The sequence below is a fragment of the Giraffa tippelskirchi genome, chromosome 2 (assembly GCF_054371585.1).
Source record: "Giraffa tippelskirchi isolate mGirTip1 chromosome 2, T2T-mGirTip1v1.2.pri, whole genome shotgun sequence".
Taxonomy (NCBI): domain Eukaryota; kingdom Metazoa; phylum Chordata; class Mammalia; order Artiodactyla; family Giraffidae; genus Giraffa; species Giraffa tippelskirchi.
The window spans coordinates 119,297,347-119,314,350 of NC_137276.1; the positions used below are offsets into that span (position 1 = coordinate 119,297,347).

The 17,004-nt window shown below is 42.4% G+C and overlaps 2 protein-coding genes and 2 long non-coding RNA genes across 19 annotated transcripts in view; 2 read left to right on the plus strand and 2 right to left on the minus strand.

Annotated features, from left to right (window-relative positions):
- LOC145538425 (uncharacterized) overlaps nt 1-722 on the minus strand; it is a 43,822-nt gene extending 43,100 nt beyond the window's left edge. Inside the window, exon 1 of the long non-coding RNA XR_014076843.1 lies at nt 331-722. This is a non-coding gene — a long non-coding RNA (uncharacterized LOC145538425). The remainder of the gene's footprint in view (nt 1-330) is intronic.
- Nucleotides 654-9,946, plus strand: COA6 (cytochrome c oxidase assembly factor 6). Of its 7 annotated transcripts, XM_081570395.1 has the most exons (4): nt 756-938; nt 1,135-1,314; nt 1,508-1,667; nt 9,586-9,946. In XM_081570395.1, the coding sequence occupies exons 2-4, from the start codon at nt 1,310-1,312 to the stop codon at nt 9,679-9,681; spliced, it is 261 nt and encodes an 86-aa protein (XP_081426521.1). In that variant the 5' UTR covers nt 756-938; nt 1,135-1,309; the 3' UTR covers nt 9,682-9,946. The 7 variants fall into 7 exon arrangements, with proteins under 7 accessions (XP_081426523.1, XP_081426521.1, XP_081426522.1 ...); XM_081570397.1 differs by lacking the exons at nt 756-938; nt 1,135-1,314 and adding an exon at nt 654-727; XM_081570396.1 differs by lacking the exon at nt 1,135-1,314 and having other exon boundaries at nt 756-978.
- A 2,228-nt stretch (nt 9,947-12,174) lies between these two features.
- LOC145538428 (uncharacterized) lies at nt 12,175-15,603 on the plus strand. Its single transcript, XR_014076850.1, has 2 exons — nt 12,175-14,178; nt 14,932-15,603. It is a non-coding gene; the product is annotated as an uncharacterized LOC145538428 (long non-coding RNA).
- Nucleotides 13,742-17,004, minus strand: part of TARBP1 (tRNA guanosine 2 -O-methyltransferase TARBP1) — a 64,683-nt gene continuing 61,420 nt past the window's right edge. For all 10 annotated transcript variants that reach the window (XR_014076849.1, XR_014076845.1, XR_014076846.1 and 7 more), the window contains 4 exons: nt 15,365-15,556; nt 15,025-15,149; nt 14,467-14,603; nt 13,742-14,151 (listed from right to left, as the gene is read on the minus strand). Coding sequence is in view for 5 of the 10 variants with exons in the window: in XM_081570406.1 (XP_081426532.1) it covers nt 13,983-14,151; nt 14,467-14,603; nt 15,025-15,149; nt 15,365-15,556 (623 nt within the window). In the remaining 5 variants the exon portion in view is untranslated. The remainder of the gene's footprint in view (nt 14,152-14,466; nt 14,604-15,024; nt 15,150-15,364; nt 15,557-17,004) is intronic.

Sequence of the window (17,004 nt, forward strand, 5' to 3'; positions counted from 1 at the left end):
ATTTGTTGAGAGTCACTTTACAGCTAGGTATGTGGTTGATGTTGGTAGTATGGTCGCTTTCCAAAAAACCCATGCTCTGACTTTGGTTGTTTTTCTGAGAGTATTCACTAGGTCAAATTCGCACATCATTTTATTCAGATTTTCTATATCGTTTCTGACTTTTGCTTGTCTTAACAGTCACTGGGGAAGGCTTTTTAAAAATCATCTATAGAAGAAAGCTGCAAGAGTTCAAACAAGGAAAAGGTGATTGATGATGTTAAGAGATGTAACAGGATCAAATCTGAATCAGGAAACCGGGAGTTTGGTACCCTGGATTCTCAGCTTACTCACTTATTTGTCATGTGTCCTGGGGCGTCACCGCCTCTTTCTGGGGCCATTTCTTTTTTTTCTTTTAATCTAAGTAGCGAGGAGCTAAGCCCTCACAGCTCTTTGAGGTTTCTTCCCTCTCTCGCCTCAGGTGCCAACTTCCACACAAAGTCGCCGTTTCCGGCAGGGCTCGCACGTGAAATCTTACGGCCGGCGCTTGGCGCAATGTGTATAAAAACTTAAGATTCACGAAAGGAGCACAGTTCGTTAAAATTACGAAAAACTGTAGGAAGACAGACACTGAGACATTAATAAAGCCAAGGCCACCCTGAGGATTCACTGGATCCCACTCGCGTTTCACCTTCACGACCCCCAGGAGCCGCCGCCCTCGCTGGAGCAGGCCCGGAAGTCACTCAGACACGTAAGAGAAGGGAACCGGAAGTCCCGCCCTCCTAGAACAGAATGATATCCCGTAAGGGACATTCCAAGGCCAGCGGATTCACTACGTGAATTGTTTCCTTGAGGTGGTGGGGTCTATGTGACTTGCCCAAGCGTGCGAGGCGACAGTGCGGCGCCTACTCGGCCCCACGCCCTTCTTCCCGGGTTGTTGGACCGCGTGATTCTTTCCTCCCGTCGGTGCCGAAGGGAACCTGGTTCTGGGCGGGCGGAGAGGTGGGCTTGCTGGAGGGGCCGGGTGGGGCGCGACCGAGAGGCTATGGACCCGGGAGGTAGCTGACTCCCCGCGAGCCTCGGGCTTCTCTTCTGCTAGACGAAGTAGCACTCCTTTTCCTGCTTGGTAATTCTGCCCTCCTGCATTTATTTGTACAGCACTTTGGTTCGAACAGCAACCCTGTAAAATGGGCAGTGCTACCCTCGTTTTACCGTTGGGGAAATAGTCTCGAGAGAATACACGCACTGGCTTAAGTGACAGACCATGTGGCAGTCATGAATCTAACAGCGGCTTTCTGAGAGCAAGCTGCCAGCTCAGCAGTGGAGCGATTACATGGAGTAAGGGATAAGCTTCCCATGCGAGTGCTCTTATAACGTTCTTGTAGAACTGATTAGTTGCGGTCGTATCATTAAAATCCGGAGGCACACCTTTAAAAAGAGGGGGTCGGAGGGAACCGCAATATCTTTTTCTTTGGCTTACCTTCTCTGGTATTATAAGTCCTTTGTTAATATCACATATTTTGGTTGACAGCTTGAGCCCGCTAGGAATGGCAGCCCCATCTATGAAAGAAAGGCAGGCTTGCTGGGGAGCCCGGGATGAGTACTGGAAGTGTTTAGATGAGAACACAGAGGACGCTTCTAAGTGCAAGAAGTTAAGAAGCTCATTTGAATCAAGTTGTCCCCAGCAGTGGGTAAGTTACACGTGCACATGTTGCTGTTCACGGTCAAACACATAGAGCTTCCGGTGAGTGGTGAGCTCTGAAATGAAGCACCATCCGAGGTGTGTCAAGTCAACAGTTTGTGTGAGCAGCAGAGAAAGCCTCATCCGGTAATCCAGGCTTGTTTTATGTACATATCAGGCAGACCTTTGGAAAATGTCACCTGACACTTTAACGTTCCTTGAAAAACAAACTGGGGTCTGGACTCAAGACTACCGTGAACAATAACCAAAAAATTCTAACCCCCTAAATTGGTAGATTTTTGCAGGATCTTCTTTTTTTTAAAGAAAGATATATTTGGCTGTCCTGGATCTTAGTTGCGGCATGCAGAATCTTTATTTGTGGCATGTGGAATCAAGTTCCATGTTGTTGTTTTTTAGTTGTTCAGTTGTGTCCACCTCTTAGAAGGAAATGGCAGCCCACTCCAGTATTCTTGCCTGGAGAATCCCATGGACAGAGGAGCCTGGCAGGCTATAGTCCATGGGGTTGCAAAGAGTCCAACACGACTTCACTTTCACTTTCTTCTTTATAAGCCCATGGATTGTAGCCCTCCAGGCTCTTCTATCTGTGGAATTTTCCTCCTCCAGGAGATCTTCCCCACTCAGGGATCAAACCTACATCTCTGCATCTCCTACATTGCAGGAAGATTCTGTACCTCTGAGTCACTGGGGAAGCCCTCTAGTTCCCTGACCAGGGTTCAAACCCAGGTCCCCTGTGTTGGGAGCACAGTGTCTTAGCCACTGCATCACCAGGGAAATCCCTTTCCAGGATCTTCTGAAGGGATAGTATTTAATCTTGGGCAAGAGGTGGCAGATTCATTGTCCTAGAGCTGCTGTCAGAAATAAAGCTTTCCCAGTTGGCTGCTCAAAATCATGTGGTCATATACCTGAAACACAAAGGAGCTTCGAGAGTAGAAGAAACAAAATGATCGCATGGTGGATTCTGCCACCAGCCACTCCAAACACCTCTCTGACACATGCTCATGCTCTGTAGGGCCTGTCCTTCAAATGGGAAGGGGTGGAAAAGGCACCTGCCATCACTAGGCTCAGTAAGTGCTTGATGCTCTTCACTAACACCCTTTGAGTTAGGTGTTGTTGCTGTCAGTTTCCGTAGCAGACAGCAGAAGCCCAGAGCATTGCAATAACTTGCTTGCTCTGTATTGGTCAGTAAGTGGCAGAACCATAGTGCTAAGTCAGGTCCAGCTGGTTGGTGTGAGGTTTGAACTTTGATTTGATTTCTCACCATCATGCTCCTCCAAACTGTACCAAGCAGTTTGAGAACAGATCATTTTAGAGATGAAGTGGATTTACGACTTTCACCTTTTCACACCTCAAATTTTTAGATGAAGAACCTGAGGCTTGAAGACCACAAGAAGGCTGTGATGGAGGGTAGGGATGAAGGCGTTCAAGAGATAATTGCTTTAGATGAGCTCTGTGTGTGTAAAAGCAACACAGTGTAACCTGTCCCATGGGATTACTATGACAATCAGATGTCTAACTTGACATATAAACTGAAAAGTAATAAATCAGGGGCTTGGTGATTGGGTTAGATAATGACTTAGGCAAATATTCTACATCTCTGGTTTTCCCATTAGATAGATGCACAGAGACTTTACTCCTGGTTTACAAAGTAGGTGAAAAATGGGGGAGTTTGGGCCAACATCAAATTCCTTCAAGGCCTGGATACTGTTCCTGCCTATGCAACAGGCCCTTCTCACTCTCTGCTCACTGGCTCTGTGGTCACTTAGAAACAGGGATGTAGGATAGGAGTGATGAAGCCCTTTGAGGTGAGTGTTGGCAGGTTCCATCTCCACCCTTCCCCACCCCACATTTTCCCAGGAGAACCTCTTCACCCTGAGACCTGTCTTTTGACAGCCTAGCCATGATTTTCCACTCCAGGTTTACATGTCAGAATCATGTGGAAATATAAAAAAAAGATAGCTATGTCTCAGACCTCATCTCAGATCTGCAAACTTCTGGAAGCTTCTTTTAAAAGGGCTCTGGCTCAACAGGTGATTCTGGTGGGATAACCACAGTCTTAGGCCCTTTGAAAAGTTACACTTCAGTCTTTTTTTTTTTTTTTGTCCTCTTTCCCCCAAAACACACTGCTTTTTCTCCATCCTGATGGCTAATGGACCCTCCCATCTCCCTGATTTCAGGGCAACTTCTGTTCTCAGCATCATAAAGGGTTTTTACTGTCAGCCAGTGCTTCTTTATTGATGTCTCCTCCACTCATACATAGGCCAAGTGCCATGGCATGCAGGCCCACTCTCTCTCCAGGTTCCCACATGCTAGCCACAGCTAACATTTATTAGTACAGGCTCTAGGCACTTCAGGTGCATCATCTATATAATTTATTCCTCACAGTAGCTCTGTTACCCCATTTCACTTATGAGGGCACAGGTCATGTGGAAGTGCAGAGCCTGGATTCAAGCTCAGTAGTCTTGAGTCCAGCCTTCATGCTCTTCTCTGATCCACATCCTTCTTTTTGTCCCTGTCATGCAAGAAAAGAACCCATGGATTAGGCTGTGCAAATCTCATGTTCTAGAAACTTAGTCATAATGCAAGTTTATTTAAATACAAAAGCATTACCTCCTTGGTGGGCTTCCCTTGTGCCTCAGCTGGTAAAGAATCCACCTGCCATGTGGGAGACCCGGGTTCGATCCCTGGGTTGGAAAGATCCCCTGGAGAAGAGAAAGGTTACCTGTTATGGTCCTTTAATGGACCAGAACCTGGGGGTACAGAGTCGACGATAAGAAAGTGAAAGAAGGCAGAAAAGAGGCTGATATTCCCTGGTTTACACAGTATGTCAATATAACTCTAGACAAAGAGTTAGCACCATCTGTGTAGACACAGAGCGCCCTCTCAAGGAGGTCTTGAAAGCCTGGACAAGTAAGTAGACACAGTGGACACCTGTGCTCCGTGGAAGCAGCCTGAAAGGGAGAGAGAGAGAGAAATGAAGAAAGACACCAGGGCCAATGTTCTGATGGAACAGGGTGTTTATTCAACATATTGTGGGCATATATATATACTGTCTTACAAGATAGCTTTTTCAGCAGATATGGGGATCAAAAAATCTTACAAGTTATCCAGGAAGCCTGAGGCTAGAATCATTCTCAAGAGAGGGGATTGTAAAAGTTACTTTCCATATCAGAAGGGAAGAGAGTTGTAAATGGCTACTTTTCACCGTATGGGAAGGCTACTTTCCATACGAACGAGATACATAAATTCCTATTATTCCTGGGAGCTGGCTTGCCAGCCCCTCTCGCACCTGCATTCAGGGGCTTATAAGGAACATAGGATTTATGCAAGACCGAAAACAGCACACAGGAAGCTTCCTGTTAAATGCTTCCTTACAGTTACCCACTCCAGTATTCTGGTCTGAAGATTTCCATGGACTGTATATCCATGGGGTCGTAAAAAGTTGGAGACGACTGAGTGACTTTCACTTCACCTCCTTGGTGGCATTCTTCCTTCATAATTCACTCCCCTAGTTTTCCTTGTCTCCAGCAGCCATATCTTTTTGGCAGGCTTTCCTGTGTCTGTTAAATCCATACTCTGTAGTGTTCCCTTCTATGCTGCTTAACTTTCCCAAGCCAGTCTTACCTGCAACCACAGCTTGAAGTACCACTTAGGTGTTCAGGCCCAAATCTACATCCTCTCTAACTCCAGAACTCTTTATTTGGATGTTCTCAAGGACCAACCTTGACCTCTGCGTATACACAAATTAATTCTTCCTCATCTTGTATCCAATAGGCCCCTCTTCCCCTGATGCCCACCTCAGGCAAAGATACTAACATCAACACAGTCCCAGAGATGAGAATGTCAGGCTCCACAGTGGGAATTGTTGAAGGACTGTTCTCAAGAGTGAAGCAGGGTAACACAACACCCCTGCAATAGGGTCAGGTCCAGTGTGCTTAAGAAACAGCAAGGAGAGAATAGAAGTTAGGATGTGAGGTGCTGAGAAGCCGGGGACAGTGGCTTTTCCTCTGAGTGACAGGGGAAGCCATTGAAGAGCTTTGGGTTCAGAGTAAGGAGACAAGTGAGGGTATGAGAGGGATGATAGTTAATGAAAAGGTAGTGTGATCAATGGATTGTTGGCATCAGGGTCTTAGAAAGTGAAGAGGGGGCATTTGGAGAATGGAAATGCTCAGAATTGGGGTTATGGCAGGGCTATGTTTGTTGGTAAGGACGAAGGCTAGGCTTTGATCCTGGCAGTGAGGTAGGTTGGAGGAAAAGATCATTGAAGAAAGAGGTCAAGGAGCTGAGAGGCCAGGGTGTTGAAAGGATCAACCACATGGATACTGAAACCATCTGAGTTATGACATGAGTGTTGTTAGAGAAAGTTATAGATGCCTCCAAGAAAGAAGGGGTGTGGGCAAAGTATTCAAAGTAACTTCTGCTGCATTTGACAGGGACACGCACCAATGGAAAACCTTTGTCTTCTGCAGACTCAGTCCGCAATTGAGCTGTCTTTTCTAGCCTCTGCCCTCAGGCTTTTGCTCCCTTTTCACCTTTGCTTTCTACTCAAGACTTGTTGAAGTCTTACCCAATTGCCATTGAATAAAAATGAAAGATATTTCCAGAGATGTGTATGAGAAGGTGGAGAGGGTGACAGGGAGGGAGGTGATGGGGTATCCTCTGAGTGCATTTTAGGTGAGATGTTGTATTTGCATTTGCTTTAATTTTCATTCAGTCTTGTGAGGTGCCATTGTATCTCTTTTGTATAATAGAAACTAAGGCTCAGAGAGGTGAAATAATTTGTTCAAGATCAGTTAACCAGTAAAGTGGTGGGGAGAGGATTAGAATGGAGGTCTCTCTGATTCCAGAGTTTGTGTTCTTTCACTTAGCTGAAGTCATAGACAAAGAGTAAAGATAAAAGTAGAACCAAATAGAGATTTACAGTGAATGCTTCTATCGTAAAACACTAAAAATACAAATTTGTTATATAATTTGTAGGTCATAAAAGTAATATGTCATCACAAAACCAAATTACTCTTCCCTCCCTCCTTGCTTTGGGCTTCCCTGGTGGCTCAATGGTAAAGAATTTGCCTGCCAAGCAGGAGACGTGGGTTCGATCCCTGGCCTGGGACGATCCCCTGGAGAAGGAAATAGCAAACCACTCCGGTATTCTTAGCTGAGAAATCCCATGGACAGAGGAGTCTGGTGGGCTACAGTCCATGGGGTTACAAAGAGTCAGACACAACTTAGCGACTGAGCAAGCATGCACACCCCCTTGCTTAGCCCTTTCATCAGTTTGCCTTATATTATGGTCCTACTTAAAGTCTCCTACTGGTTCTTTAACTTAGGAAGGAGCAGGGATCAGGTCTGTCATTCTAGCATCATACAATGCAGTCTTCCACAAACAGAGCAACTGGACAGCCAAGATATAACATTTGATCCTAATATCAATTTGGATGGCATCACCAACTCAATGGATATGAGTTTGAGCAAACTCCTGGAGATAGTGAAGGACAGGGAAGCCTGGCGTGCTGCAGTCCATGGGGTTGCAAAGAGTTGGACATGACCTAGTGACTGAACAACAACGTCAACTTTGGATATTGTCTTTTCCCTGTCAACCTTTGAAATGTCTCAGAAATTCCAGTATTTTGGTATTCATGCTACTATACTGCATCTCATTTGATGGCTTCGAGGACACTGGCATTGTATGTATACAGTGCTTTTCAAGGAATGCCTGTTGATTTATTAGCCTTTTTGGACATTAGCCTCGTAGAGGTGCACATGTTGAGGGCCTTCCACTGTTAACTGAATCAGGTGGTAAAGACTAGAGAGAAGAGATTTTCAAGCAGAGTATGGTATATGCAAAGGCATGGAAGCAAGACGCGTGAGAAATCAGCACACTGGGGAAACGGGCTAGCTCTGGGTGCCTAGCATTTCAGGGGCTGGTGGTACACCCAGAGGATAGACAGGTGGGCAGAGATTTAGTCTTGAATGACCTCGTTTGCCTTACAAACAAGGAGTTTGGATGTTGCCCTTGAAGGCAATAAGGATACCTCGAAAGATCTTTAAATAAGCAGTGACATGATCAAATTGATATTTCCAAGATACTTGGCAGTGGTGTGACAGGTGGATTGAAGGTAGAGAAACCAGTTATAGAGCTATTACAGCAATCCAAGTGAGAAATGATGTGGGCCTGTATTAGCCTGTATTGTAGCGATCAAGATGGGGAAAGAGATCGGAGCATTTGGGTGGATAGTGATGCAGTCACTGAAATAGGGGACAGAGGAGGAAAAACGTGTGTAGAGAAGTAAGTTCTGGACAAGTTGGGAGTGAAATATAAGTAGGACCATTAAATGGAATTGTCCCTTAGGCAATTGAAAACAGAAGAAATGCAAAGATCTATTGATTTGCCACAGAAATGTTAAGGACCTTGTCTACTTCTTCATCTGATATCCTTTATATATGACAGCTGTCCCAGCTCAGTCAGCCTAAGGCCACCAGAGGTATGTAGTCTGACAGTGAGATTTATTAGCATGCTGTGCCCAGGGAGCCCATGCGTTGGAGTTGCTGTGGGCATCTCACCAAGTGGAAAGGAGTTATCAGAGGGCTTGGGGAAGGGTAAGGTTTAGGTGGAATTGAAATGAAGTGGTGCTTTGATGGGCTCTGTGTATAAGTAGGCCGTCAACTCCGGACTGAGAAGTGGACCCAGGGTCCTATTTCCTCAAAGATAAATGCTGAATGTCATATGCTCAGAAGTCCCTTACTTGAAGTCCTGCACCTGAGCTAGCAATCAGGACTACTTTTTTGTGTCAAAGTGCCAGTCAGATCCCCCAGGCAAAAGTGGGGGTGTTTCATTTTTACCAAAGTAACTCAAAGAGCAAATTTCTGATAGTTTGATTTTGGAGAACAGGTTTTTGGTGAATAAGAAAGCGGCAGTCACTCAAAGGGGTTTCTTAGGACAGTCTTTGCCTACAGTATGTCCTCTGGAGGAATGTTAACATCTTTTATCTCAGCTTGAGACAGGACAGGGCAGATTTTTACATTCTCAGTCTAAGCTCATTTTCGCTTACTTGGGCTCCACTGAAATATTCAACAATTAAATCCTAAGAAAAGTTTTTCTATTCTGACAGTGAAAATGTGTGTTGTATCCTGCATTTGCCTTGTCTGCAGAACAGCTCAGATAAAGATACTGTGAGGATTTTGTGGCTGGCCTTGATTTTCTACTTCTGTGATTTTACTGTTTCAGGATATGGGGCTTTAAGATACTCCAGACTCCCTGTGGCAAGACAAGGATGTAAATAGAAATAATAAAATGAAATCTTTAAGTTATTAAAGTTTTACCATCAGTTTCCTTATTCATAGTTCATACATATAATTTTTAACTACGTGTGTATCTCCTTAAATGTATGTTTCTGGATAAGATAAACTTAACAAAAATATCATGACTGATTGGGAATTCCCTGATGGGCCAGTGGTTAAGACTGTGTACTTCCACTGCAGGGGGTGTGAGTTCGATTCCTGGTCGAGGAACTAAGATCCCATATGCCATGTAGTGTGGCCAAAAATAAATAGAAATATCATGGCTGGTGAATTATAAAGCTTATTGAACTTTGATAGGAAAAACTTGTACAGTGTCTTAAATCATGAAGTCTTATGACCTGAGAGTTCTATGGACCCTCATGGCACATTTTACATGTCTAAGCACAGATACACTTCTTGAGAAAAGTGCACAGCATACGCAAATTCTCAGCAGGGTTCATAACCCAAGAAGGGTTAGAACTCACTGGTCTACACTCCCTTTAGAGACTCTATAATGTAAATTACTTAGGGTACTTACATAATTTATATTGAATAATTAATTATATTTAAGTCTGTTCCTTTTGTTTAATCTGTATGGCTTACCTTTATTTCAAACCCTTTTTTCTCAACAGATAAAATATTTTGATAAAAGAAGAGACTACTTAAAATTCAAAGAAAAATTTGAAGCAGGAGATTTCCAGCCTTCGAAAATGACTGCAAAGTCCTAGGCTGCTCCTGAACACTTCAGAAAGGTTGAAATTATTTTTTCTGGATGTTCAAAAATGCTTTGAATATGGGACAATAGTAGTTTGAATGATGGCAGACTCCAAAGCCTGTTTCATATATACAATTGAAATGATTGATTAATTTAAATGATCAAGTAACAAGATTCCATTATTCAAAGTATGAAGAATTGAAATAAAATGATATGAAATATGCTTAATTTAGTAAAAAATATATATTTTAAGAAAAAATTAAACTTAATTATAAAAACATGTGTACCTTTGTGCTGTTGGAGGGTGGGAGTAGGCCAATACTGTTATAGAGATATACACTGAGAAGAGTAGATAGATTTCCATTGTCCTGGGAGTTAGCATTTTAATACAGCCACCAAAAAATGAGGAATTGAAGAAGGTTCAACTTCAGATATACGGGTAAAATAATCAAGACCATCTACAAAAAAACCTTACAGCTAATACAGTTAATGATAAGACAATGAATGGCTTCCCAGGTGGCTCAGTGGTAAAGAATCCTCCTGCCAGTGCAGGAGATGTGGATTTGATCCCTGAGTTGGGAAGATCCCCTGAAGAAGGAAATGGCTACCTATTCCAGTATTGTTGCCTGGGAAATCCCATGGACAGAGGAGCCTGGTGGGCTGCAGTCCATGGGGTTGTTGAGTTGGACATGACTTAGTTGCCCACATACTCATGGCTCAGATGGTAAAGCGTCTGCCTACAATGCGGGAGAGCCAGGTTCAATCCCTGGGTTAGGAAGATCTTCTGGAGAAGGAAATGGCAACCCATTCCAGTACTCTTGCCTGGAAAATCCCATGGACGGAGGAGTGTCATAGGCTACAGTCCATAACGTTGCAAAGAGTCGGACACGACTGAGCGACTTCACTTCATTTCACTTCATTTAGTTACTAAACAACAAACATGAAAATGAATGCTTTTTCCCTAAAAGCAGTAACAAAGTAAAAATGTCTCCACTTGTCCTATTCAACACTGTATTGGATTCCCAGCTACTTCAGTAAGACAAAAAAAGCATACAAATAGGAAAGAAAGAAGAAATAAAACTGGCTCTATTCATGGACAATATGATTATCTCTATAGAATATACCAAAGAACCTACAAAAAAGCACCTAGAATTAGTAAGTGAATCTTAGAAAGGTGGCAGGAAACAAGGTCAGTATACAAAAGAAAATCATATTTGTGTATACCAGCCATGAACAACTGGAATCTGAAATACACTATTTACAATAGCACTAAAAAAAAATAAAGGAATACTTAGATATAAACCTTAACAGTATGTGTAGGACCTGTATCCTCAGAACTAGAAAACACTGAAATCAGAGGAAAACAACTTAATTGGAGAGGTACTGTGTTCATGAACTAGAAGATTCAGTGTTGTTAAGGAACTGTTAAATTCTCCCCAGTTTATTTCTATGGGTTCAAAATAACCCCAATAAAAATCTCAGGATTTTTGGTATATATTGACAAGCTGATCCTAAAATTTGCATGGAAAGGCAAAATAATTCTGAAAAGAACAAAATTGGAAGATTCATATTAAATGGTTTTAATGCTATTGTAAAGCTCCAGTAATTAAAGACAGTACGGTATTGGCAAGATAGACACATAGTTCAACAGAACAGAAGCGTCCAGAAATATAGCCACACAGATACAGTCAACTGAGTTTGGACAAGGTATAAAGGGGATGTCCATGCACAATAAAATGAACCCTGGTATAAACTGCACTTTATTAAAAAGATACAAACAAAAAAAACCTCAAAATAGATCATCGACTTAAATGTCAAATATAAAACTAATAGAAGAAAATATAGAGAAATTCTACATGATTTTGGGTCTGGAAGTGAATTTTTAGATGATGACCTCAAAAGCACAATCCGTAAGAGGAAATCAAGTTAAGTTGGACTATATCAATATTAAAAATTTCTGCTCTGTGAAAGACACTGTTAAGAGAATGAAAAGAGAAATTACAAACTGGGAGAGAATATTTGCAAGCCATATATATCACAGAGAATTTGTATCCAGAATAATGAACTCTTATTTTAAAGAATCACCCAAGTTTAAAAAATGGGCAAATTATGTGTTTTCACAAATCTATTCATAAGTGTTATAAATAACATATTATGAAGACACTCCATATTATTTGTAGAGTAATGTAAATTAAAGCCATAATAGTTTATCACTACATACCTATTAGAATGGCTTAAAAAAATTGATAGTACCAAGTGCTGAAGAAGATGCAGAGGAACAGAAACTGGTATTCACTGCTGGTGGAGAAAGAGGTTGCCTCTGAAGGGGTCACAAAGGAAGTTTTAGGTGTTGAAGCTGCTTTCTATGGCATCGTGGTATGCACTTGTCAGAACCCACGAGAATTATACACTATAGTGACTTTGTGCACATTAAAATCCAGTAGGATTTTGGAAGAATTCTAGTTTGGAGTGAAGACTGATAAGTGAGTCTAACTATTACAAATATATGACATAAACTCACTGAAAGGAATGGGTAAGAAAGGAACTTAGCCACGTAACTTTGTCAAACATTGGAGGAGACTATGGAGTAGAACCAATACAGCATCTTGGATGCCAATGCCAGTGCTCCTGGCAGAAAAAGTATCAGTGGAAAATGGGAAACCTGGACATAGAATTGTCTGCTTAGTGAACAGCACCATTGTCAATGTTAATTTCTTAGTTTTGATGAATGTCTGTGGTTATGTAAGATCCTATTAGAGGTATCTGGGTGAAGTGCATGTGTATTATCTTTGCAACTCTAATGCAAAACAAAAATTGTTTTAATAAAGCTACAGAAGAAAAACATATATACAGGTAACAGATTCTGAAATCTAAATATTATTTAAACGGACCCAGACATGATTGAAGTTCACTGCTGGAAGGTGATAGTTACCATTAAATAATAAAGTAATCCTAGTAACAAACCTCTCAAAAGAACAGAAACAGAAAATCAACCCTTGTGGGTTCCAGTCTCACTTTTGGTAACAGTGAGCAAGAGTAAGTCACCTCCTCTGAGTCCACGTAGACAACTCTAAGAATGCAGACTACTATCTAATCATTATTTGAACCCTGAGCAAAGGTGGCATAGGAAAATTTTCTAAAAACTATATGAATGATTGTGGCACATAGATGGGGAAACAATGGAAACAGTGAGACCTTATTTTTTTGTGCTCCAAAATCACTGCAGATGGTGACTGCAGCCATGAAATTAAAAGACGCTCCTTGGAAGAAAAGTTATGACCAACCTAGACAGCATATTAAAAAGCAGAGACATTACTTTGCCAACAAAGGTCCTAATCAAAGCTATGGTTTTTCCAGTGGTCATGTATGGATATGAGAGTTGGTCTATAAAGAAAGTTGAGCACCAAAGAATTGATACTTTTGAACTGTGGTGTTGAAGACTCTTGCGGTCCCTTTGACTGCAAGGAGATCCAACCAGTCCATCCAAAGGAAATCAGTCCTGAATATTCATTGGAAGGACTGATGCTGAAACTGAAACTAATATTTTGGCCACCTGATGTGAAGAGCTGACTCATTTGAAAAGACCCCGATGCTGGGAAAGATTGAAGGCAGGAGAAGGGAATGAAAGAGGATGAGATGGTTGGATGGCATCAATGACTCAATGGACATGAGTTTGAGTAAACTTGCGAGTTGGTGATGGACAGGGAAGCCTGGAGTGCTGCAGTCCATGGGGTCACAAAGAGTCAGACACAACTGAGCGACTGAACTGAACTGATGGCCTATTTCATGGCTTTAAAAAATTACAAACTTTATAGGGACACTGGGTTGACACCTTGCCAAGCATGTTTTCTCCCTGAGAAGTGGATACAAAGCAGCAGCAGGCGGCCAGTGACTCTCATGGGGAAACTTTTCCTTCCACCCTTCCGCCCCAGCCCCTGTGCTTCCTCCTGACAAGGGAACAGTATTCATAGATAGCTGCAGCCGCCTTAATCCTGCCTTCTCCCACCATAATCCACATTTCTGACAATACTAGTTTCTATGAAAGAAATGATCTTTCTAAATAAAATTCATTGTTTTATTTCCACAACTAAAATATTTTATTAAAGAAGCAATACAACTTAGCTAAAAATGTTTATTAAAGGGGACAACATATATAGTAATATAGTTAAGGCACATGACAAAGTTTTGGCATTAAACTGTGAATAAAAAAGACAAATTATCCCAGTTGATTTCAGAATCTATCTCATGAGTCCGGGTAGTTTTAAAACGTTTCAGCAGCACCGACAACAGCTCGTCTCAGATGAGGCATGGGCTTCAGGCCGTGGAGCCCCCCTGCTTCAGCAGCTGCTGCCTGGTGTACTCCCAGATCAGCAGCGCCCCACTCACGTGGACGTTGAGGGAGCGGATGATGCCCTGCTGAGGAATCTCCACGCACACATCCAGCTGCTGGATCAGATTCGCTGGAATCCCTTCACGTTCATTTCTGATGAAGAGAAATGGAAGAAGAAAGGTTAGTTTTCTTGTAAAAAACAATTTTTTTTCTTAGACATTCTGGATATTACTGGAAGAGACAGGTTAACAAAATGAAACAAGTCTATGGTACCAGAAAAATAAACAAGAGTGTAACAAGGTTTATGGGTTGATACTGTGTTCACCTGACCATCCCCAACAGGTAAAGTAAAAGGAAAACTGGGGGGGGGGGGCGCTTTTCAGGTGCAGGTATAGGATCAGGAGCCCAGGTAAAATTATAAATCTTCTGAAACATTGTTGAGACAGAGACTCAAGACAAAGTTCTTACCCCAACAAGAGTAGAGACTTCTCAGGGAAGCAGTACTGGGTTAGGTCTAAACTTTTGGCAGTCTGTTCCACACCCACGATGGTGTAACCTTCTGCCTTTTTCTGTTGCAGATAATCGATCAGCTGAGGTGGTTTTACCTTAATATTAGTTTAAAAAGAGCAGAATATTAAATCGTTCATTTACAGCCCTGCTAGGAGTAAAATAAGTTTAAAAAAAAAACACAAAACTTCTGATGAAACTGAAATCTGTTAACAGGAAAAGGACAGAATTATACACTATAAAAAAGAATGCTCCCAACATCATATACATTTATAAAACCAGAGTAAGTTACAACAGGACACATTTTACTAAAAAGTCTACATTATTGATGATTTCTAAAAATATAATAGTATGAGATAATAAAAAGAATGGGAGAACAGAGTGGGCTATATTTTACTTTTTAGTATTATTTTTAAAATATTACAGGCTGGATACTGCAAAAGGATTGACAGGTGAAGACAGAGTACTACAAAGAGTCTGGTGAATGAAAATTTTAATAATCAACCACTTTCCACCCACCTCCACTAAAGGAAGCCACTGTTCTGCTGAAACACTGAGGTGCTGAAACTGCTTGTCTCTGACACACTGAAGGTTGCCAATGACCAGCGCCGAGGCCCCGAACACCTCACAGGTCCGGCACAGCCCTGCATGGGACAAGCGGGAATTACTGCTGGCAGTCTAAGGCTGTGTTCGATTACTGCCGCCAGTCTAAAGCCATGTCCACCAGGTCCCGGGCATTCCTCTGAAGCTGCCGGAGAAGGTGGAATGTGGACAAGAGGCCCGAAATGGCACTGGGTTGAGTATAGATTTTCAGGATCAAAAGATTGTAAGCAAGCCCCCTGGAAAACTGTCATTTTACCTCCTAAATTGGTTGGCTTATCAATGAGTGAGGCCACTACAATCAGTCTGCTGATTGACTTTCCAAGTTTGGCAGCACGATCCTGAAATACCAGCTCCAGGTCAAACTCTGGAACATGGTTCTTCCACGGGATAATCTTCTTCTGAACATCAGTCCACTCTGACGGGTTATCTGCTTCACCTGAGTTGGAACCTGGGAAGGAAAAAGAAAATATAAACCTCTATTTATTTACATGCATATATATATGTGTGTGTGTGTATATATATAAGATTTATTTTATTTATTTGTTTTTGGCTGTGCTGGGTACTTTGGTTGCTACACACAGGCTTTCTCTGGTTGTGGTGAGCAGGGGCTGCTCTCCGTTGTGGTGCACAGGCTCCAGATTGCACTGGCTTCAGTAGCCGCAGCTCTCAGGCTCCAGAGCGCAGGCTCAGTAGTCGGGTGCAGGGGCCTACCTGCTCCGAGGCACGCGAGATCTTCCTGGATCAGGGATTGAACCTGTGTCCCCTGCATTGGCAGGAGGATTCTTAACCACTAGACCAGCAGGAAAGTCTCATATATATTTTTAAGAGCTTAAAAGAACAGTTTAAAATGAGATTTTTTAACTAAAGAACTTTAGCTGGATTCAGATGCAATTGCCATTTTCAATAACAGTTTCAAATATTCAAATTCAACTCTACTAAGCAAAATACAACAATTTATGAAAATAAAAGATGCACATTTTTTCCATGTTAGCATACCCAAAATTTGGAAGCATCTTAGAGTCCATAAGTCCCACATCCATAGTTTGGTAGCATTTTTTCTTAGATGTACAGAAAATAATGCTGTATCTTGCAGTGTTATTAGACTGGAATTTTCTGTAGGAATACTGTATTCCAGAAAACAACATAAACCGTTTTTATCTTATTTTACAAGTACTTGGGGGCCTTTTTCTAAAATGAGGACTATTCTTTGGAACAATTATCTCTTCACCAACTCACTGAGTACACAGAACATACTGACCTATCTAACTGTGTGTTCAGGACTGAGATCCTCCTTCCAGGCTCTTCCTCAACCCTGTCCCACTCCGAACCTGACTGAGAAGACGGGGGCACTGAGGTTCCTGGGAACGGAAGAGACCTAAACAGGACGGTGATGCAGTCCTATACTGACGGCTGCTCACACGGGGAGGGGTGACTAATGGGGGAGAGGGAAAAGAGCAAGACCCAGGAGGGCTCAAGGGAGGGAGTACTGGTCTGCAGAGCAGAGCGCGTGGGAAGGGCAGTGCAGGCTGCGGACATGGTATGTGCACACATGCAGATGCGGCAGGACAGGGCTTGGGCGGCGGCGGTGCTTTCGGGGCTCTCACAGCAGTCAATTGATGGAGGCACGTGACTCAGACCCAGTCCTAAGGACTTTGTGTATAATGATAAAGAATTTATTCTACAGACAGGAGGCAGGACAGGGTTTTAAGAAGAGGTTAACAGTATCGGTTTTGTGTTTTAGAAAAATCCTCAAAAGTGATGTGGAGGAGGAAAAGTTGGGGATGGAAAACCATTGACAGGCTTTTGCACTAGCCCAGCAAAGACAAAAAGTCTCAATTAAATGATGTGAGAGGGGCTGAAGAGGAAAGGCAGAGCTGCCAAGCTCTTATAATGGAT